Raw genomic sequence first — 22,748 nt, forward strand, 5'->3', positions numbered from 1 at the left:
AAGTAATCAATTTAATCATATAAAAGAGTTGTGATTACAAGTAGAAAATCGTGAAGTATAAGGTGTAGAAATGTTAGGTGTGTTGTGCTTGAAATATGCAGCCATAGGAACCTCACCAAGAAATTGCTGGACTTCTGTGTTTTGGTTAAGAAGCTATGGAGACTGTCATGCACACCAGTTACGCTGCTTGGGAGCCCCCTACCCTTCCCATCTTGGTTTGAATATCAATGATTCCAGTCCGTAAACCTCAGTGGAAATGACCAATGATTGTTTTAGGATAAGAATACTGATGAAGTTATATAACTAGCAAAACCAGTCATTGCAAAGGTTAAATTTAAGAGTGGGCATATTATGTATGCATAGTATGTAAAAGAACTTATGTGACAGTGATTCAGCAGAAAAAGTGTGTAAAAATGGCTGGATTTTGTCTGTTGAGCGGGACACATTGGAGGAGTTTCCAAAAGCCTCATTGAAGAAGTGTCTGCTTAATCACAACAAACTTATCCAACACTTACCCAGAGTATTGGATAAGTTTCTTTTGTCCCATTTGGTGACAGTAGGATGTTTTTGAAAACTAGCAAGGACAGAAAACATTGCGATTTTAAATGGTTGCTAGATTACAAGGAATAAATGTGGATTGGTCATCTAGTCTTTCAAAATAAGTAATTCCTGGTTCATTGATAGGAAGTTCAGCAGTATTTGTGTGATTCTATAATGGCACTAGTTGTTATTTAAACAACTTAATTCAGGAAAGCTTCAATATGTTTTTTTTCTGTGTACCTTTTAACATACATCCCAAAAAGTTTTATCATGGATTTATTTGCTTTTGTTTCTGTGGGAGACTTCAGTTTTAGGGATTAAGGGGAAAAATGTACAGTGGCAACATAAATACATGTAAACAGTCTTAATTAGACAGGTGAAGCACATGTATCTGAAGAACTAAACTCAGTCCATAAAATACCAAGTCATTACTTGACTTTATCAAAATATATTTTTTTAATAGCTGATGTCTCACATATCTCACAAAATAGATCTGTATTTAGTCAAGGAATGTAAGTTGCAAAAAGAAGACAATTCCCTGCAAAAAAAATATTCCACTTCAAAATAATCCATATTTGCCTGCTTAACTTGTTAAAGGCAATGCAGTTAGCAGGGCAAGAAAATGCCCAACTTTCATCTTACAGAAGGAGTACCACAAGATGTCATCATAATCAATGTAACCAAATGGCTGTTCCCAGTGTTTCATGTATTCCATGGAAAGAATCCCTTCCTCATTTAAAATTCTGTAAATCAATTACCTGCTTTTCTATTGTACCCAGTAACCATGGAATTTTACTGTTATGTAAACATTTATGTTGACATTTATTAAACACTGTGTAACAGCTACTAGAAATAGAGATTTGAATAACAAAACTCTGGCACAGTCGTTCAATCTGTTCAGTGTGTATGATTGTGATAGAAGAAGTTGCAGTGATCCTAGAAATATGTTACTAAATGATTAGGAGCCATCCCATTCCAGAATGACAATTACAGTGAAATGCAGAAAAGTGTTTTCAAGTGATCTCTGTTCATGTAGAATGTGTTTGCTATTAAAATTATGGTTCTGTTAGTATGTCCTCATCTCAGATTTAAAAATTGCTCCAATATTTTTATTTTAAGGTTCAGCCTCGAGAGGAAGAAAAAGCTGCCCGTAGTGATCTGAGATCCTTATCAGGAGGTGAACGTTCCTTCTCCACAGTTTGTTTCATTCTTTCTCTGTGGAACATTTCTGAATCTCCTTTCAGATGCATGGATGAATTTGATGTCTACATGGTATAGTTTAAACTTAAACTGTATCTTCCATTCTGATTTGTATAAATTAGCAAAATAGTTGGATTGTTACTTGTATTTGATTAGATTTAAATTTAAATTAGATTAGATTTTAAACCACTGTAGTTAACTGTAAATTATAAAAAGCCCCCAAACCAAAATCAAAATCCCCCAAAAGAAAATTTGTTAGGGATCTTACTCACTTTGTTTGGTGTCATATGAAGCTTATTTTGTTTCTGAAGTTTGTATTCGGAAATATGAGCCTTTCTGTTAATTTATGTGTTCAAACCATTGTTCAGCACAAAACCAAGAAATCAGCTGGTACTGTGTTTGTCAGAGTTTGCCTCTGCATATTGCTGGGACATTCTGGGCTTTGCATGTACTTTGATTTCTCCAATTTTGAGATCAGTGTGGGTTTTTTCAGAGCAGATGTAGCAGCTGGGTTCACTGTTGCTGCTCATTTTACAGAAACTCATACTTCAGCTAGGAGAATGTTTCCAAAATGTTGTAATGCAGAATAATGACCAATAAATACTAACGTTTGCTAAAACTGATAAATCGTATTTTTGTGTACAGCTTCCCTGGACAGGCCACTAACTCATATTGAAATTTATTTTCTTTTTTTTGAAGATTTATTTCCTCCTTATTAAATATGCAGGGTGGTATGAGTTTGAGAAAATATTTACTTCTGTGAGACAAAGTTTTGATACTGCCTTATTTAATTTTGTCTCAGTGTCCTGTCTTCATCAATCATTTACTTACTAGGAATCACTTAGAGGGAACAAAGATAATACAGTTTCTCTTAAAGAATTTCAAAAAGGACAGTATGCATCTAAGGTAGTGAAGCAGTCGTTTTTCAGCCAACTTTCAAATCTTAGATCCTCTTTTAAAAGTTAGTTGTACAGAAGTTTATCCATCTTCCCAGAAAATGATGGATACTCAGAAGTGTAGGCCTTGCAAAGAGCTTGCATGTCATCTGTTCCATAAATTATTCCCCACAATTTGTCTTTCCACCACAGTGCCAGTACTGTTGTACACACACGTTCTGTAGTTACTCCTGGTGTAGTCACAGAGCCCCACCACATGAGGACTCCACGGTGTGTTTTTGTGGGAGATCTCTGCTTTCATGAAGAACAGTACACAGCCGTAGAGCTTTGTTGGTCCCTCCTAGTAACAGCTTCTTATTGCACATCCTTTTCAGTAAGCCTAATGCATAAGGTTCCATTCAAAATAGTAATAATGATAATAACAATAATAAACCTAATAAAAACAAGTTCCATAATATCATAGGTTTCATGGAGCCCTTAAATCCTTTCAGGTGATTTTTCAGGCAGGATTTTACAGGAAACATTATTCTGCTAAAGTACAGTTCACCTCAGCATACCAATAAAGTAAGAAGTACTGTATGTACATCAAAGATGATAGAAAAACACTATAAGTAAATGAATGTGTGATTTTTCTGACAGAAGCTTTCCATTGCCCATGTTTGCTGAAAAGTAGAGTCTAAGAAGTTCCCAGGCTATAATTTGTAGCTTTCAAATTTTGACCCTAATGTTTCTCCAGGTTTTCTTAGTTTTTATTAGTCTTATTTAGACATTTTCTTTAGTCAGCCTTAACTGTATAGCAGTTAATTCTGGTAGGTTTTCTAGAATCATGCTTTCTAATGTATTTATTACTGTCAGTACCACTACCTGACAAATCTTTTGTCTTTAGGATATGGTTAACAGAAGAATTGCCATCGACATGATTCTGGAGAGAGCTGATTTTCAGCGGCATCGACAGTTCATTTTGTTCACCCCCCTGAGCATGAGGTAATACTCTTGTGGTTTATTTCAGGATACAAGAATTGCGAGGGAGTTCTCTTGCAAGGAGTGTATTTGAAAAAGTTGAATGTGAAGAGAAAGAAATTCTGCTGTTTGTTGCAGTAGAACATAAAAAATGAAGCAGTTCTGTGAATTTAAAGAGTTTTTTTAACATAATGGTCATTCAGTGGGACTTGAATCAGTTTATCTGAAATAACAACTTTTAGAAATGTTTTCTTTTGTCAGGCAGGCTCTTCTTAGCTTAGCTTTGTATGTCCCTCTCCTCTCCCAAAAATAACGAAAGACAGGATTTGTTTTCTGTTAATACTATACTACTTTAAAGGGGTTAGTGATTTGAGTTGATTTTATTTTCTAGGTTTTAGTGTTGCTGATCTAGAGAGTCATAGCTTATACCATGTTTTCATGTTTTAAATTTGCCATCTAGTGGTTCAAAATTCTTTCAAAACCTCTATATAAACCCTGGTAGAGCCATTCCCAGTTTAAGGGGACAGTCATGTCTCTAACCTTGTGCAGGCAGCTCCTGTCTTATTAACCCAGTGCATCTAGTGAAGCTTAAGAGGTGATTAAAGCAGTCTTCAAAAAGAAGTTGATTTATTCCTAATTGTCTTCCCTCACTAAAGTATATAAAAAGTAGAGTAGTGGTATCTGTTGTTATTTCAGTGGAAATGCTTTTGTGGAGAGTTTCTGAAACTAGTAAACACACAGGATTTTTTTGCATGGTTACTGTTGAAAAAATTAGTAATTCAAGTTCAGTTTGAATTTGTTATATTGTTCCATGTTTCATGTTCAGCAAACATTAAATTTAAGAAAAATACAGGGGCAACTTCAGGAAAAATCCATTTATAATAATCAGTGGAGAAGCCATGTGAATTTATGTTTAGTAAATTATCTCAGTATGTTGGGATTGATTACATGTGTGTATAGTGTATGGTACTTCAGTATCTGTAAGGCAAATCCTTACTTGTATTCCATCATTTGTTCATTTGGAGATTTTGGTAAAATAACCTTTTCTCTAGTTAAGGCAGTCTAATTGTTAGAAATCACATGACTGAAATGCGTGCTTGTCATTACCTCAAGATTTTATTCTACTCGGGCCCAGGATCAGTTCAGTGAAGCCCAAACTTCACCTCATGTTACGTTTTTTAAAACTGACAAAGAAAAAAGGTGGTGTTATTTAAAGGAAAATATGTAGTGTAAAGAATCAAATGGAAGTACTAAAATTCTTGGAGAAGAAACACTGTTGAAATGATGCATCCTTTATTTTTAGTTCTCTGCCTACGAGTCCCCATATTCGAATCCTCCGCATGCCAGACCCTCCAAGAGACCAAAGAACACTGAATTTCCAAAATAGGAATGATGAAGATGAAGATCAATAAGTATCTCTGTATGAATATGGTATTATATTGAGGATAAATGTGTAATAATATGTGTAAAATTATTGCTTCCTGATTCTAAAATAGATGATAAATTGTTAGATACTCTCAGGAAGATATTTCTGTATTGTTATTAATTATTTTTTAACAGATTACTGTGTGTGCACAGAAGAAGAATAAGCACAGTTTGGATGAGGAGAAAATTTTTACTGTTCTGTTGATATTTTTAGCTACCAACTGTAGAATTTTTTTATCTGTTGTTCTGATTTTTCTTCTGAAAATTTTGAAATATATTTTGTATAACTATAAAATAATATTTTAATAAACTGTTTGAACTGATACTTGTGGTAATGTTTTAGTGTCTCTACACACTTAAAATTAGCATTAAATTATAAATACTGTTTTCTTCCTAGTTATGCTTTATTTCTTAAATGTGTGGTAATTAATACATGCAGTAAAATGTGTTTCATTTGTTTTCCAGTGGAACCACAGTAGGTGAATATGAGCAACTATTAGAACTTATACTTGCATAAATAGAAAACGGAAAATTTTATATGTAGTATATTATCTTGGCGGGAAAATAGTTCTTTCATTCCTTTCTTAATGAGTTTGAGTGTCTTTGGACATGAGCTTACAAAATGTAGCAAGCTGTGTCTTTATAAACCTAGATTCTTCATTCCAGTGAACTGGTTCTTACACACTCTTGAGTTTCCAGGTATAGAATAAATCTCTAAATATTAATTTTATTATAATAAACTAAAGAGACACAAGTCTTTCCAATATATAGGAATGAAGTAGAATAAGAATTTTGAGAAATAATACATTAACTTTTCTATACAGCATTGTAGAGCTGTGTTTCGTTGGGTCTGCCTGCCCTCTTTCCCCTTCCCCATTTCCCTGGGACCAGAGTACTTAAACTTGATTTGTTTAGATACTACAAGCATTTATTGGGGATAAGAGGGAGAAAGAAGAACCAGATTTTTCAAACTCATTCAAATTAACCTTTTTTTCTTCTCCTGTTCTTTTTTTTTTCTCCAGGAACTTGAAATTTTTGGCAACTTCAAAAAAACCCCACTTCTTAGAGTTCAGCTGCATATCTTTTTTGTCATTGTTTTGGGGGATTTTTTTGTTGTTGTTTGATGTTACATGGCTACAAGAGCCATTGAGACTACTCAGAGAACGACATTCAACAGTTTCTGCACTTTTTTACTGAATAGCAGTTCCTCAATAAAACCTTATCACAGTGTCAGTTTTAACTTGACTTTATAGCGTAATTTGTTTTCAGTCGCAGCACAGTATTAAACTTGTAGGTTTCTTTAAAATACGGAAGCTAGGTAAGACTTGAAGGAAATACACCTTACAGAATCATGGATCCATTAAAAAATTCTGAGTTGTAAGGGACCCATCAGCTGTGTTATGTTCCCAGTGACTTGTGGCAAGTTGAAGTCCTGCATAAGGAGAAGGGCAGCTGAGCTGGAAGTGTCCCTTAGTTCCTCAGAGAGCCATTCCTCAATGTCATCATCCTGGTCTATAGTAGATTCCCAAGGTGACATTGCATTATTTGTATTTCCTTTGATTCTTAGAGGCTTGCAACTGTGCCATTGCCAACTGTAGGCTCTGTACATTCCATCCCTGCATGGCTTACAATGCCACCCCGGCCACTGCTGCCCTGCCCATCCCTCCTGAAGGGCCTGTGACCAACAGGGCACTCCAATCACAGGACTAAGCCCACAGTTTCACTACACCAGTGATATCAAATCTCTGGGGCTGGACCAAAGGCTTGAGATGGTCTTGTTCCTCGTGCTTTGTGTATTAGTGTAGAAACAATTTCAGCTGTGGTGCTTTGCAGCCAACAAACCTGAAGGAGATGGAGGGATCCCATTAGTTTTCTCAAGTTCTTGCATACCATGCCATTGCTCCCCAGAGGCAAGCCTGGTGTTGTTCCTTTTCGCCTTCCAATTTCTGTCAATGAGCCCTGCTGGCTCCTGTGCTAGAGCTCTTCCCCACCCTCCCCTCAGTGCATCTCATCAGGTGTCAGTAGAGCAGGTGTTCAATAGAACATCCCATGGTAAAAAAAAAAAAAAAATTTTTTGGAGATATGTGTTGACCTGGTGGATCTGCCTATTCCTGTCAATATTCGTTGTTACCAAAAGTATTATGGAAATTGCTACATGTGCTTCTGATGCTTCAACCTTCAACCCAAAGTCCTGAAGTCTCTTTTGATTGTCCTTGGAATTCTCTTTGCTTTTTCATCACTGCTGTCTTGAAGAACCAATAGTGGATAATAATCAGAGGGCATTGCTAGACTGGAGAGTTTTCCAGTAATTTCTCTTACCCATGCCTCTGGGAGCCAGCAGAATTCCCCATGAGTTGGGTCTGGTGTTCATATCAGGCTGTCCCTCACCTCCCTCACCTTAGAGGGAGTTTCCTATTACTGCTGCCCTTCTTTTTGTGTTATCAGAGGTCATGATGCAGGGTACAGGAGGTGTTGCTTTAGGAGGGCCCTGTGTCCCAGTAGGTCCTTTGCCCACCTCATCATCTGGCCCTGTTCCAGAGCCTCATACTTGTTGCAGAAGGTTCCAGTTCTACATGTTTCCAGGAGGAGGAGGAACCTCCTCCCAGCATGTGGAGTGACCTGCTTCCAGCCTTCATCTTGAGCAGACCCTTGACTAAAAGGCCCTTGACTAATTACCCTGCAGGGTTCTGAGTCCACCTGCTTCTCCACTACAATGGAGGTTCAAGACTCCTGGGAGTCTTGATACTGTGGCATCCCTAAATAACCTATCTCACTTGTTCACTCGAATACCACATAGCCTGTTCACTTCCTCCTGAAGCCCCTTCACCTGGTGACAGCTCCTCAACCACAGCACACCTTCTGCAAAAGAGCTTTTGTCAGCCCCAGCCTCTCAGGCATCAGGCACTCCTGTGACCTGCAGAGCTGCCTCTGCCCTCAGCACTCCTGGCTGTCCAGAGGCCTCTGACAGCCGGTTCCGTGATCCAGCAGCTGCAGGGGAACGAGCTCTACGTGTCATCCACAACTGGGGAAGCTTCCACTGCTGCACAGGTACAGCTGGGGCTGAAGGGATCTTTTTGTGCTCTTCTTCACCAGGCACTGAGTCTGTTTCCCTCTCCTGGCAGACCTCGGGCAGCCCAGGGTAATGCCAGCGGCTGTGAGGAGGTTACTGACAGAGAGGACCAGGCTTTTTGTTAATGTGCATGCTGCAAGAGACAGACAGAGGTCATCCACTGAAATGGGAAGGTTCTGGCTCAGCAAACCAGTAAGGATTGTTCATGATGAAGGTAAGAGGTATTTGAGCATGTTACACAAACAGGCTGTAAAATCTCTGTCCTTGGAAGTTTTTGGAGTCTGTTGAATAGACTCCTGCATCTCCTTCAAGCAGGGAGCTGGGCAAGAGACCTATGAAGGTTCTTGCCCATCTGAACAATTCTGTAATTCAAGGTACTTACACCTTTAGGATTATGTGAAGATACTGGGGGGCACCTTACAAAGTGCATGCTTGGCAAAACTTGTCTGGAACCAGCAGGTCGAGGGAGGTGGTTCTACTGCTCTACTCTGCTGTTGTGAGATCCTGCCTGGAGTACTGTCCCCAGCTCTGGGGTCCTCTGCATTGGAAGAGCATGGACCTGTTGAAGCAGAATTAGAGGAGGCCACAAAGATTCTCAGAGGGCAGGAGAACCTCTGCTGTGGAGACAAACTGAGAGTTGTGACTGTTGAGTGTTGAGAAGGCTCCAGAAAGACCTCATGGCACCTTCCAGTACTTAAAAGGGCTACAAGAGAACTGGAGAGGGATTTTTTTACTAGGGCCTGCAGTGACAGGACAAGGGAGGGTGGCTTTAAACTGACAGATATTAGATTTAGATTAGATATTAGGAATAAATCTTTATTGTGAGGGTGATAAAGCATTGGAATAGGTTGCCCAAAGAAGTTTTGGACACCCCATCTCTGGAAGTGCTCAAGATCAGGCTGGACGGGGCCCTGGGCAACCTGTTTTAATGCAAGATGTGCCTGCAGGGGGTTGGAACTGAATTATCCTTATGGTCCCTTTCAACCCAAACCATTCTTTGATTCTAGGACATGACCATGAGCTACATGTCAAGCTTGACTCGATTTTATGATGAAATTGGAGTAGGTTTTAGACCTTTTTATAGTATGAGATAAAACGGCATTGCATTATTTCCTACTGATTCTCTTCAGTATCCAAAAAAAACCCAAAAATGGCAAGGGTGCAGAGGCAGGAAAGAGTAAAGCATTTATCTTCATTAGTCTTCTATAATGAGTTGTGTGGAGAAAAGAAATTAAGGAAAATTAATGCATGCCTACTGAGCTAACACTTCAGTTTTCTCCCAAGCTTTTATAGACTTACTTGAAATATTGGAGGACATGGCAACAATTCTGGTCTTTTGTTCAAATCAGTACTTTGAATTTATTCTAATCTACCACTGTACTTGATGAAGATGTGTTCCTAACTATATAATTATTATAAGCATATTTTCATAGTGGAGAATTAATTCTGAATAAACAATTACTGAAGCCCTTGCATGGATGCACTTATTTTTGCAGTGATCCTACTAAGGTCTCAAAACGATCATATTCTTGGTTCTTTAAATACAGAGTTTAATGTAGTGGCTACCTAGAGAGAAGATTGCAGTGCTGATGCTGCATTTTTGAGTTTGACTGTGTTTTTGAGTTGTTGGTCATTTTGGGTGGGAGTGCATTGCTTAATGCTGCACTAAAGTAAATGGAGCCTGTCTAGACACATAAATTCAATGTGCAGGGAAACACAGAATGAGAAATTGCTTCTCATGTATGTAAACCAGAGGCATAAAATCTGAGAAGTATTCAATGTGGGCATATCATTCTCAGAAGTATGGAATTTCTAGAATGTGTATTTTAAGTTATGCCAAATGCATGAAGTACACTCCTCCCTTATTTGCTCAGACTATTATACGTGTAGCCTAAGTACAATTCTGGTGTAGAAAATGTAGTTGACATTTCTGGTTTTGCTGTTTGGAATACAAAGCAACCCAAAAATGACAGTATGGCTTTGGTTTTGGCAGCCATCGATTCTCTGATCCCCACCCACCACAAATCTTAACAAGCTGTTTTAAAATGCTTTTTGTTGCTTGTTTTCTTTTCCCTTTAATTTTGAGATGAGCTTTGCTTTTTAAATTTGAAAATACAGAGAATTATTTGGTTTGTGTCATGTTTTATTGGTTGATTTTTAGCTATTAAATGTACGGTCTTGTTTCTTCATAAGGTAAGGAAGAAATATCAAACATGCAATTGTAAGGTGTTCAGATTGCTTTTTTTTTTTTTTTTTTTTTTTTTTTTAATCCAGCAAGAAACCACCTGTTTAAAGCATCAGGGAAATGGGGCATAGGAAGGTTTTTCATCTGCAATTTCTGCAGTCTGATAGTTCTTCATTCTTTTCCAGGACTGTGCAGAATTTGTCACAGGATAGAGAGAAACTTGATTTGTGCACATAGAACTGAAGAGGAAGTTGGTTCTCCTCACTATTCCTCCTTTATCATCATACTTCATGGTTAATGTATCAGTAGTGATTTTTAACATCATGTCTGTTTATATTAAACACAGAGTAGTTTAGTGTCAGATGGTAAGAGAGAAGTCTCTGACTTCAGGAGGGAAAAACATTAAAAACCAGGTTTAGGCCGAGCAAATAAACTGTATTTCACTTACACAGCTTAAAAATCAGCACAGGTTTAGTAGCTGTGCTGGTAAATCTTAGCAGTAGCATCTTAGAGCATCAACAGCTGCTCCAGTCTTAAATACAAGAACTACAACTTTTGGTTTTGTATAATATGACTCTTCTAGTGAGTGAGTGTAAAGTAGTTTTCTTCATGCTTCAGTAATGAAATACATATTTCCCAGTGTGCAGTGACAGATAATTAAAGAGATTGAACTTTTTCTTTTTTTATTACCATGCTGAAGACATGAAATAAGAATTAGGGGAAAAGGTCAAATGTTATAAATTTATTTTGGGACATATATATTGCAACCTCTGTGGAAGCTTTTGAAAATTCTGGCAAAGATCAATACACTTCCAATAAAACCTTTAAACTTGCAATAAAACAATATTTTAAACATTATATATATATATATTTATATATATTCTTAATTAAAGGGTTAATTTTAGCAGGATTTTCTTTTTTTTTTTAATATACTGCATTCCTCTGACATAGCTCTTTCCAGATTGAAGGGATGCAAATGAGGTAAGAATTAAGGCAAACCTAAAAGGCATGCAAATGAAGTACATTTATATCCACTGACAATACAAGCACGTGTGGATCAGACTTGGGAGCCGAGAAGCTCTTCCCTCCTGTCTGTCCAGTACTACTTTACAGCAGAATGGTGACATGATTTATAATAAACAGTTAACATTACCATGGGAATTCAGTGTCACTAACATTACTCAGTCTAGGAGACACAGAGCTAGCATCAGTAAAACATGAACAATAAATAATATAATTCACTGCAGCACAGGCCTGCTGCACAGGATTCAGAGGAAGAGGGTTGTTATGAAATGACATTGCACACGTCACGTTGTGGCAGTTTATTTTTATAATATATACTTTTAAAATTCTTTAGCAAATGACATTCTCATGCACACAAGTGTTTCAAACACAAGAAGCAAGTCCATTTATAGGTAGTCCAAGCAAATTTTTGTGTGTGTGGAAATAGCTGCAAACTGAATGGAACATTAAACTTCTGTGCAGTCTATGACGCGTCGTACACAAGCTCATTTTTGAATGTCACACTGCAGGAGTAATACAATGGACGGATCACTCTTTGCAGCTTCTTTGAACTCATCCAGTGTGATCTGATCGTCTTTGTTCTTATCCATCTTACTGAAGATCTTGTCTACCCGTTGCTCAGGCGTCAGACCATCCTCATTCATTTTCATCATTATCACAGTGCCCACCATTTTGTAGATGGCCTTTGGAAAGAAACCAAATGGAAAATTCAACATGAAATTCAATCTAAGTTTTTCATGTGATCAAATTCTGGAAATATGTTCTAAGCATAAAATGATTGCAAGTTTCTCTAAAGATTGGTGTGGGGTTTTTGCTTTCTTAGGATCCAAAATCCAGATACTTAAAACAAGGAAGAATATATTTTACTTTCTTTAGATGTAGGTTTATTTTGATGGTTACATTTTGCATCCCAGAATGAATTTCTTTGGCTTCCTGTTTCACAATGTAAAACTCTTGTAACTTACTCTCTGAGTCAATTGTTCAGTTAAAATATTTCACATAAATTCTGAACAATTTGTTTTAGAAGTCACCACCCTTCAGTAGGTTTCTGTGTGTACATGAGGGCACAATCTGGTATTAACTGCTGTGGCAAGTTGCCGGCAGATGACGAAGGTGATAAACTTTATCCTTCCTCTTACAAGTTGTGGTCTTCTTAAAGCCCATCTGTGAGAGCTCACTTAAAATAGAGTGTTGTTGTCCCTGTAAATTTCTGTAATCATCTGAAGTTAATCTCCAGTAAGGCTTCAGCTACTTCAGCTACAGTTCAATAATTTCATGGGTGTCAAGTGACTGAGATGGGCTTTGTAAATCCTGTGCTGTTCTTGTGATTAATCCATTCATCAGGGGAAAAAAAAATCTCAGGATATTTAAAAGCTTATATGCACATATGTACTCTTTGCAATTCTCCAAGATTAAATCTATTAACAAACACGTTAGTGTGCTTGTACCACTTGGGCACCAGTCAATGCAGGATTAACGTCTGTAATGTGCACTTAATGTACTGTACAGCCTCTGGTGAGCCTAAAATCTAAAGTCTGTGGGAACAAGGAATCAAATTTTATTAACATTGTGATGTTTTTGAGTGTCATATTGATCTCACCTCTATAATTTCCAGCATTTCCACTCTTGTAATTTTACCATCACCATCCAAGTCGTACATGTTGAAGGCCCAGTTCAGCTTTTGCTCAAAACTGCCTCGTGAGGTGATGGACAGGGCACAAATGAACTCTCTGAAGTCGATGGTCCCATCTCCGTTTTTATCAAAGGTTCGGAAGGCGTGCTGGGCAAACTTAGAAGCATCTCCATATGGAAAGAACTGCAAAATAAAATAATATATAGAACTGTGTTAATGCAAAGAAGAGAGCTGTGCATGTGACTGCAGAACACCAAAGTGAGGCATTTATAAAGAGTGGCTGGTGAGCTTTGTGGGAAACTGAGGATCTGCAATGTAAGGTTCCCTTACTGGAATGATTATTAAAAACTTATTTCTATAAAAATTGCTCAAGTTTCCACAAGCTATAATACAAATATATATAATGCTACTTTAAAGTTAAATTAAGTAGATGACTCTTAAAATGATTTTGAGTGTAAATGGTTGATTGTGTGTAATATTCTCTGACTATGAAATAAAGAAGCTAGGATGCATTCTAAGAGAATTTTAACCAGCCCTTGACATATTGCAAACAAGTATATGTGTAGGATTGTTGTTATATAACTTCATTTATTTTAAAAAAAGTAATCCACATGTAGCATAAAAAACCCACATGAACATATGTTCCATTCTGCAAACCAGCATTCAAGTACACAAGATGAAAACAGATTCAGTTAAACAGTATAGTGCAATGCTTTTCATGTTTAATATCCTAATATCCTTCAGTGAACACTGCAATTGACTGTAGCTTAACAGAGTATTTTAAATGACTATAACATGTAGGTTTTCAGCTGATATATTTTCCCCTCAGGAAGTGTATGGTTTATGAGCAGGTAGTTGTTATTTCTGTGGGCCAGACTCAAGAAAACACATCCCTAAAGAAAGGGAGTTTTAAACCAGTGCTAAAGTCCTATTGCAGTGCAGGGACCATACACAAACAATGATTGTTATTATATTCCCAGCACAATTTCATGGAGGTTTTCCTGCTCCTAAAATATAAACATGCATTACTCTCCATGAGAGCCATCTTATTTTGTTCTTTTTAAAATTCCAATTCTTATTAAGTACTGCATTTATAATATAAGCTTGAAGGAAAGTCTTCAGTGGCAGCTGAAATGGAGCTGCATTTTACAATTTTCCATTTCCCCATCCAGAGCTGTGTCTTGCCTTAAAAATGCAAAACTTAGAGCTCAGCCAGCTGCTTGCACTATGTGGCCATGTGGAACTTGTCAGGAGTCACTGCTGTGTTGTCACAGGGACCTCAACCTGAAAGTTTCTTTTCAACTTTCTGTTTTCTCTGAAAGAGCATTTGTTATTGTCTCCTCCTGAAAATGTAACTTCTGTGCCTGTACTCAATCCAACCTTATTTCTGTTTTGATAATCATCACTGATGGAGAGGTTGAGGTGCTGCTGCAGATCCTTCTGTACTTTCTGCTTTCTGGCCATTAAAAATGATCATGGTTGGGCTCATCAACAGATACAAAGATATTTGGGTTCTCTGATACAACTCAGGATTTCAGTGGCTGCAGTTACCAGACCTTGCTCAATTGTTCTTCTAGTGACAACCTCAACCTTTTCTAAAAGCAAGGAGAGCTCCCTCCATGGGAAGGCTCCTTGGGCTCACAGCCTGGCATTCAGGGTCAGAACAATGTTATCCAAAACCTGAATGTTATTTTCAGGTTCCTCATTGCTTCCACTTGCCCATGACCCAGCTCCCCCTCTAATTCCTGTTCCAGGTCCGAATGTTAACATAGGTGATATTTAATTTTATGTACATGTGTAGAATGTGCCCTTCTCAGTCCCCTGCTGAGAGGTTAAGAATTGGCTCTCATGGCCTGTATTCCGCCATGAATTCCATGTCCCCCACCTTTTATTCTTGAGAGTTTGCTGGCTGTTCAAAGCTGAAAGGACAAATCTTTTGCTTTTTAAATCTGTGCTGATGACACTGTCATGTGACACATGTGTAACACAACAAAACACTTCAAAATTTTACAGTCTTTCCAAGTACTTTTTCTCAGAACTGACTGCTGCTGAGGATGCTGCCTGATCTCTCTGTTCCTGTGACTGTCACTGTACAGTCTCCATAAAAGAAAGGTAAATAACTGGAGGGAACTGAGACTGTTCTTTTCATTGCCCAGAAAACCAAAATACAGAAATGGTGCAAACATACTGGTGAGACCAAAGAATGAAAGTACAATGGAAAAGCAAGCCTACACAAAAGGTGAAGAAGTGTCAGACACCCAAAAACATGTAGGAGTCCAAGAACAAAGTGGAGAATTAGGTTGGGTCAGTGGCTGGAGATCCTGAAAACCATTTTTAAGTTGTTCTAGAACATATTTTTCAGTCTCCCACTGAAGGAGCATCTGCAAGCTGTGCCTACCTCTTTGCTGGTCAAACCATTAGCCTCATTAGCAGTTAGAAAAACATCCTTCTAATTTTTTTTTATCACAGACAAGACCATGCTTTTTTTTCTTTTTTGAGGTGAAGAAGATAGTGGCACTGCTCAGCTAAGTCTTGGCCTTTACAGCATCAAATGGAACTGTTACCTGGTTTTAATTTTTCTTCCTATTTGTCTTCCTGTAGGGAGTAAATGCAGGAAAATGTCCTTTAGGGACTGAAGGCACTGTTCTCCAGTCTGTACCTGCTGATGTGTATTATTTTTAGCTCAGAACAACCCAAAAACATTGTCAAAACTTGTTTAAAAACCTACTTGAAGATTTCCATTGGCCTGTTTTGAAACTATTCATAAATAAGACATGAAATAAAGAAAACTAAAACAATTACAGAGCAAAAGATGCCAGCTCTGGTAAAACATTGTTTGACTATTAAAACACAGTGAGGCCTTAGCAAAGTATAAAGGCTCAGGCTTTAATTACTTTCAGAGCAGCCTAAGCCAAATGGCAATGGGAGACAGGGATCTCAGGAAAGAGAAACACCAAGTTTTTGTCAGAGGGAACATGAGGAGGGTGGTTTAGTTTGCCTCTTGCATGAGCTCAGTGAATAGTTCAGAAAAAAAGTAAAGAAACACAACTGGGATTTTCAGTGCTCCATGCAAAGCCTTGACCAGGTGATCAATCCACATATGAAAGCAATGAGTTCCCATCTACTGCAACCTGCCACTGAAAAGGGCACTCCATGCACCAGCACTGGTTTAGCCTTTTCCTCCAAAAATCAAGACAAACTATACCAGCCAGTTCCATGGGTGACCCAACACTGCTCATTCCTTTGTTTCTGCTTCTCTAGCCTCATCTAGTGAAAGGCCTCCCTGGTCTAGAGAAAGGTGTCCCTGCCCATCCCAGGAGGCTGGAACTAGATGATCTATAAGGCTCCTTTCAACCCAAACCATTCTAGGATTCATTTCTTGCTTGGTCTGTGTATTTTCTAATCAGTTAGATCAACATGCTGGGGTGTGAACAAAGTGTTATCCCTACAGTCAACTGCCAATTAAGAAAAGTAATAGGAAGATTTAAGAAAATTCATTTAATCTGCTTCTAAATTTTGTATGAGGATTTTCTTTCAGATTCTTAGCTCCCATTGTGTTTCTGGACACATTTCTGGTGTATGGGGGCATTCAATCAGGCCTGGAATCAGCATATCTAGCGAATAACACCTACAAATTGTACATAACTCTTGGGGAAACTGATCAAATACCTGGAAATATTTATCTGCTTGGCTGCAGCTGCTTTAGCCTCTTTGAAGTGATGCTGTTCACAGGCAACCTAGTGATCAATTAATTCAGATCATCTTTGGGAGGGAATTAATGCAAAAGCAGGAAGCATATGCTAAAGCATATGGCTAAAATTTTAGCACGTGGCTAAAACAAAATTTTAGCATGGTTAAAGAAAAAAAAACCCAAATCGACTTCCCCAAATTCCCCCATGATAGGAAGGGGTTAGGAAAGAAAAGGTCTCTCCATGCTTAATAGGATGGGGTAGAGTGAATCTATAGACTGGCCTGAGTAGTGCTTTGTTTTCCACATGTTGTTTTATCATGGGATATTGGGATGAATTTCTATTAACAGGGAAATTCTGCTATAAAATAGAGAAAACTAGAATTTCACTAGTGTACAGAAAGCAGGGCACTCTGCCTACACATGCCCAGGTGACAACTCTGTCACTGATGTAAGGTCACAGCTTCCAGAGCTGGTGTGGGAGCTGGAGGTGGAAAAGCAGGAGATGGCACAGGGCTTCTGTACCCCAGGCTTGGAGAGGATGGAAGAAGCAGCTCTGATTCCCCTACCAGAGCCCATCTGGGGCTCAGCACCACCAACTCTGCTGAGAGCTGAAGCAGGGAAGGGGAATGAGGGGGCACAGCCAATGCAAGGAGCAGAACAACCACTGTCAAGGGTCAGCACATACAAACAAGCCAAGCAGTTGGCTTTCATGGGAAAAACCTTAAACATTTGATGCTGTTATGGTTTAGGAAGGAGTTACCTACCCTTCTTATCCACTTTATTAGTGTTTTATTTTGTAAGTCTGCTAAGCATCCACACTGTCTTTGTAAGTGAAGAACAAGATGACTTTGAGAATCAGAAAGTTTGGCTGCTTTTGGAAGCTCAGACAGGTATCTTTTAATAGGAAACCTCTTAAAGTTGAACCCAGATGCAGTTAGCTGTTGGTCTAGCCTGGTCTTACAGCTCCTCAGAACTGAGCTCACTGGGGACGATGGGGATGATAATGGGGAGAACATTTCTCCTCACTAATTTTCCAAGATGAAGTTCTGGATTCCTGCCAGCAGCACAACACAGGAGTTGATGAGATAAGAAAAAAGATTACTCTTTAGCTGTCTCCTTTAGGAAAAAAAATAATTGAAATTTACTCCAATGCACTGTACCTTGCAGTTCTATTAAGGCAACAGAAGAGGAAGAGGAATCCAGGCTGTGACTGCCAGGACCTGCTGGGAAGGCTGTGCCTCTCTGGTACCAGGGTGACCTGCAGGGCTGCAGCCTGTCCCTGCCACCACCTCTTTGTAAAAATGAAAACTCATGTAGCAAGGGCAGAACTAAAGAACACAAAAAGACACAGCCACACGTCTGTCCTTGTTCTGGAAGAGACCTGACTGCTGCAGTCTCTACCACATCTGTAGTGTAAGGTAGAAATATCCCACCTAAGGCAGAAATATCTCAGACACCTGCCTTCAGCCTGCCAGAGGGTCCCAAGGAGAAGGGACCATGCACAGCTGTGGGTCTGTAGTTCTAGCAGCAGCTAAACCACAGGGCTGAGCCTCTGGAGCAGATAATCACGTGGAAGAATCTAAATCTAAATGTGTCTTTAGATCCAGGACTCAGTTCTCCATGTGTAAATCTGTGAGCTGTCCCCACCTCAGAGGTGCACATGGAGGATAAATACAAAAAAAGATTTGTGATGATTTCAGGTGCTGCAGCAGTGGAAGACACAGAGCTGGCAAGAGCTGGGGAGAGCTGCCAAACCTCATGGATGTTTGCTCATGTCTCTGCTCAGTAGCTTTAGTGCTGTGAACACACGTGCATGCAGAGACACATGGAGGTTTATGAACAGCTGTTAGTTCTTTACATACAGAAGAAGTATTTAGATGAACCAAGAAATGTAACTTCTAGTGGGATCAGCAATTTGTGTCTCACCTAGACCTCAAAGACTGTGCCTAGCCCCTCACATTATGGTTAAGGACCAAGCTGCTCTGTGTTGCAGGTCTTTTAACCACCACAGAAATGCTCATTTGAAGAATATGGAGAAGAAATCTTTGAGAATTTAGGAGCTGACCATGAGTTATCAATAGCAGTTCCTTCAGTTGTGTAAGGCATGAGTTAAGGGACCAGAGTAATAAGCACAGACCACAAGCTAATAGAAGACTGTAAATGGCTAGAATATACCAAGAGATTGGAGGAAGATGGATGGGCAAAGAGGAGCCATGCTTCTTCTCCACAAACACTCATCTGGCAGGGTCTACCTCTTAAAAAAACACTCAACGTGAAAAGTTAATCTTTATATTCACATTTGTGGGGAATTAGTCATTAACTAGCAGGAAATGAATCGATTTTCAATCCCAGCTTTTCTCTGATTAGATTTGGACAATAAGAAACTTAATTGAGCTGTGGTAGTGCTATAGGTCAATACACTAGCAGCTCAGCTATTACTCAGTGCTAATAAAAAAAAAATCTTCAGGGAGAATTCTCATCAAAACAATTAGTACTGCTAGTGCTTAACACCACAACTACCACTGATTAAATGTTATTTCTCTTTGATCTTCCTTAACTGAGCAGTAGTACTGGAACACTTTATTTATTTTAAGTTTGGCACAGTCTTCCACTACCCCAAGGTCAGCGACAGCACAGGGCTATCAGGATCCTGCTGTCTTGTGGCTCTGTCCTGCCCTAATTACAGCTTCAGTTTTCTTGACACCATGTTATCTCTCCAGGAATCTGGGAACACACCAAATGGAGGATACACTGGGATATATCCTTTTTTTTCCCCTCCTTTTTTTCCTCCCCCCTCCAGTAAAGATCATCTGACTTCTTTTCATTTCTGAAAGAGACATTTTTTTCCCAGTGAATTTTAGTTCCCAAGGTTCAGAGTATTAACTTGAATGCTATGCCTGCTGTGTTGTGGAGTCCTTCGTGCAAATTTCCCAGAAGAACAGGGCTATAGAAGCATCAGTAAGTGCCATTTCCAGCCAAAAAGGGATTTGAAACACGAGTCACTAAAGTCTGAGACAGCCAACTCATGAATATACAGATGGAACTACAGAAAAAAATACTTGTGCCTGAAATATCTGACTGTCTCATATACTTATGTAATGTGTCCTCCTAAAATTCCTCTACATATGGAGTTGTTATAGCCTGGTACTGCAGGAAGGAAACTGAAGAGAGAGAAGGAAAATGGCTGTAGCTGGGCCTATCAGAGAACTGATACTTCTCAAAAGGGAGAATAGGTAAGAGAATGGAATGGACCCCAAAAGGGGAGAGTTGGATGGCAGCAAAAGCAGCAATAGTTGACATAATACAGAAGAGACAGGCGGGCAACAGCTTGGTGTGGTCATTTTTTCCCTGTTGTCCCTAAGCATATCCTATTGACTTTTATTTTCAGTATTGAGTTTGAAAGCAATCCAACAATTCACAGAGGAACTGTACTGAAATGAAGTCTTGAATAATTTAACATCAGGCCTGCATTTTTAATTGCTGCAAGGTGTGTCTTAAAGCTTTTCTTCTGCAATGCAGCTGAGAGCAGATAGGTTTTCAGGTAGCCTTGCAAAAATTCTGTACAGCCTGACCTATGAGATTCATCCCTCTGTAACCCTTCCAATTCTGTTCTTATGAAGACTAAAATTAATAAAAAGAGACTCTTTTCCCACTGTGCAGTTTTAAGAAGACAGCTTTCCAAGGTAATGCATTTTTGTCCATCTCTATCCTTCTCAAGTAACATAAACCCTTTCAAAGGTCAAGGCCAAGACTTACAAGCCCAACAGGATATAAAAACCTTGAAGTACCAGCATTCTGTTGCAAAGGATCATGCATCTATACCTATATATACACCTAGAGAATCTGTTTGTGTATATCTATAGAGACATACATCAAGGGGATGGACTAAATCAGTTCTTGTTTAGAAATGGGACAATACTGTTGAACTCACTGATGTTTAAGAAAACCCACTTTTATTTACATGAAGTGCACATTTGCAGTTCCACGTGTTATTATTGCTGTTATTGATAGTCACAGTATCTAGGAATCTTGCTTGAGCAGTTTGGATAACACCTAAAGCTCAACATGTAAGAAACGGGAAAATACAGTGCAAGGAGGCTGGAAGACATTTATTTGTGACTTGAAAGGATTTTCACAAGGGTGGGAAAGAAGACAGGAATGGTGCAACCCATTGTGTCACCTCCTGGTAATTAAGAAGCTGCACGGGCAGACCTAGAATAAACCACAGGTATTCCAGCAGTGAGAGCTCTCAGGTACACTTGGCTTCAGCCTCACAGACCAGCTCCCCTCAGGGGAAGGTGTCTTGAACATAGACTTTCAAAGGATATCTGGAATCATAAAAAGGAGCATCACACTCTTGTGCCTTGTGTAAAATGGTGCAAGAAGGGAAAATGCTCATAATATACAATTCATTTTTTCTATCATGTGTGTTCTTTTCTTTCTGTAGAAAGAGATGTAGAAAACCTCCCTGTGGGCCATGTGCATAAGTGCTTGCTTTCACAAAGAGATGCCATCTCCCTGAACATGCTGTTGCTGTGCTGGTACTGGCTGTGCTCAGCCAATGGAGACAAAATGTGGATATTGATACTAGTGATACTCAGTACTAGATGGTTCCCAAAGGTGTCTCCTTTTTAGGGAACAGGCCAGCTAAAGAAGACAGTGTCATGCCACAGGATAGAGTTCATCCCAGATTTCATTCCAATCAACTCCAATCAGCTCTTGGGGAATGCAGATTTTTGTGATATTCCATGAAGTGGATCTTCAGAGAGGGAAAATTACCCACAGGTTCTGTTTCCTCAGTAACTTTTTATCAGGGTAACTTTGTATTATCAGCTTCCAGTGGGTTACTATGGGTTTATCCATTCTTCCAGGTAGCAGACAGGATCACAAGGGCTCATTTTAGGGAAATCCATAATCCTAAACTATGAACTGGAACATGATGTTTGTTGACTTAGAGCACTGCAAATGAGAGGCAAGACTGCCTCCTCTCCTGCATTTGCCTGCTGATATAACCTTAAATCCTTCAGTGCATGATTAAACTACCACTGATGCAAAAAAAACCTATGATTAGAGTAACCTCTTCTGTTACAGAAAAGTCAACCAGCAATGGGCTTACCTGTCACTTGGTTCCTTCAAGATTTTTTAGTTATTTATATACTTAGTCTATGAAAAGCTTAACACTAGAATGCAGTAAGACCATAAAAGGGGATAGTATAAGACAAATTCTAAAATCTGCAGACGATGAGTTACCTTTAATTAAAAATTATCTTTTTCTAAAAAATGCGAAGGACTATACTCATGAAAAAAGCATCAATGTGCCTGCTTAAAAAAACCTACTATCCATGCCCATTCTTCCAAAACCAGGATATCTCATTGCATGCACTATTTGACATCATTACAGTGCCCAAAGTTTCAAAACATAATTGGGAGTCATCTGTAAGGAAGACACAACAAAAAGCACTTAAGCAATACACTTCCCGATGTTGATTCTTTGCTGCTTTATTTATCACAGAAGCTTAGTGTAGCTACATGTTTTCCTTTGGATTAAGTTTCCCTCTGTGCACCAGACCAGCTGAAGATCCCTGCATCACTTCAGTGATGAATCCTGAGCCTGACAAATGTAAAACTGACATCTTCACTGGAGTGGTGAATGAAATTTCTGTTCAAAGTCAGATCTATTTGAATTATCCCCATCATTTTTACAAAAAAAAACCCCTCTAAAAACCTGGAAGTCCAACTAAATAAAATTGCAAGCAGCAAAATGCAAGATCTATTTATAAACATGGCAAAGCGTACCTAGAGGGATGTTTCATAATCAATGTTTCCCATTAAAAAACATTACCTCAAAAACACGTTCAAAAATGTAGAATGATGCAATTTATACTGCCCAGCACTATAATTATAGCAACCATCTCACACTGGGGAGCAACTTTTACTTTTCCATGCTGATTAATGATTATGAGTAATAGATTTCTGTTCCTCCACCCCCTCCAAGTATTCTGGTAAACATGTTAAATAAATCAGATTTTAGGGTTTCATGAATACACAACAACAGCTACTCAGTCCTTAGCAAGCACACAAGAACACAAAGCAACAATAATGGCAAAAAAAGAGTTCAGTACGGG

General features: G+C 38.8%; 2 protein-coding genes across 4 annotated transcripts in view; one reads left to right on the plus strand and one right to left on the minus strand.

The window, feature by feature from the left end:
- The window catches only part of SMC6 (structural maintenance of chromosomes 6), a 39,928-nt gene extending 33,768 nt beyond the window's left edge, over positions 1-6,160 (plus strand). For 2 of the 3 annotated variants that reach the window (XM_041421595.1, XM_041421587.1), the window contains 3 exons: positions 1,660-1,812; positions 3,523-3,620; positions 4,900-5,344. In XM_041421595.1, the coding sequence (XP_041277529.1) occupies positions 1,660-1,812; positions 3,523-3,620; positions 4,900-5,008 (360 nt within the window). In that variant the 3' untranslated portion in view covers positions 5,009-5,344. Of the gene's footprint in view, positions 1-1,659; positions 1,813-3,522; positions 3,621-4,899; positions 5,345-6,043 lie in introns of those variants that run through there. The other variant, XM_041421603.1, reaches the window with a different exon arrangement.
- Positions 6,161-10,946: 4,786 nt separating this feature from the next.
- Positions 10,947-22,748, minus strand: part of VSNL1 (visinin like 1) — an 85,185-nt gene continuing 73,383 nt past the window's right edge. The window contains exons 3-4 of the mRNA XM_041420331.1: positions 12,900-13,115; positions 10,947-11,982 (exon numbers count right to left, since the gene is read on the minus strand). Coding sequence (XP_041276265.1) covers positions 11,785-11,982; positions 12,900-13,115 — 414 coding nt within the window. The 3' untranslated portion in view covers positions 10,947-11,784. The remainder of the gene's footprint in view (positions 11,983-12,899; positions 13,116-22,748) is intronic.

Source organism: Onychostruthus taczanowskii, unplaced genomic scaffold (assembly GCF_017590055.1).
Source record: "Onychostruthus taczanowskii isolate IOZ18803 unplaced genomic scaffold, ASM1759005v1 scaffold11, whole genome shotgun sequence".
NCBI classification, from domain to species: Eukaryota; Metazoa; Chordata; class Aves; order Passeriformes; family Passeridae; genus Onychostruthus; species Onychostruthus taczanowskii.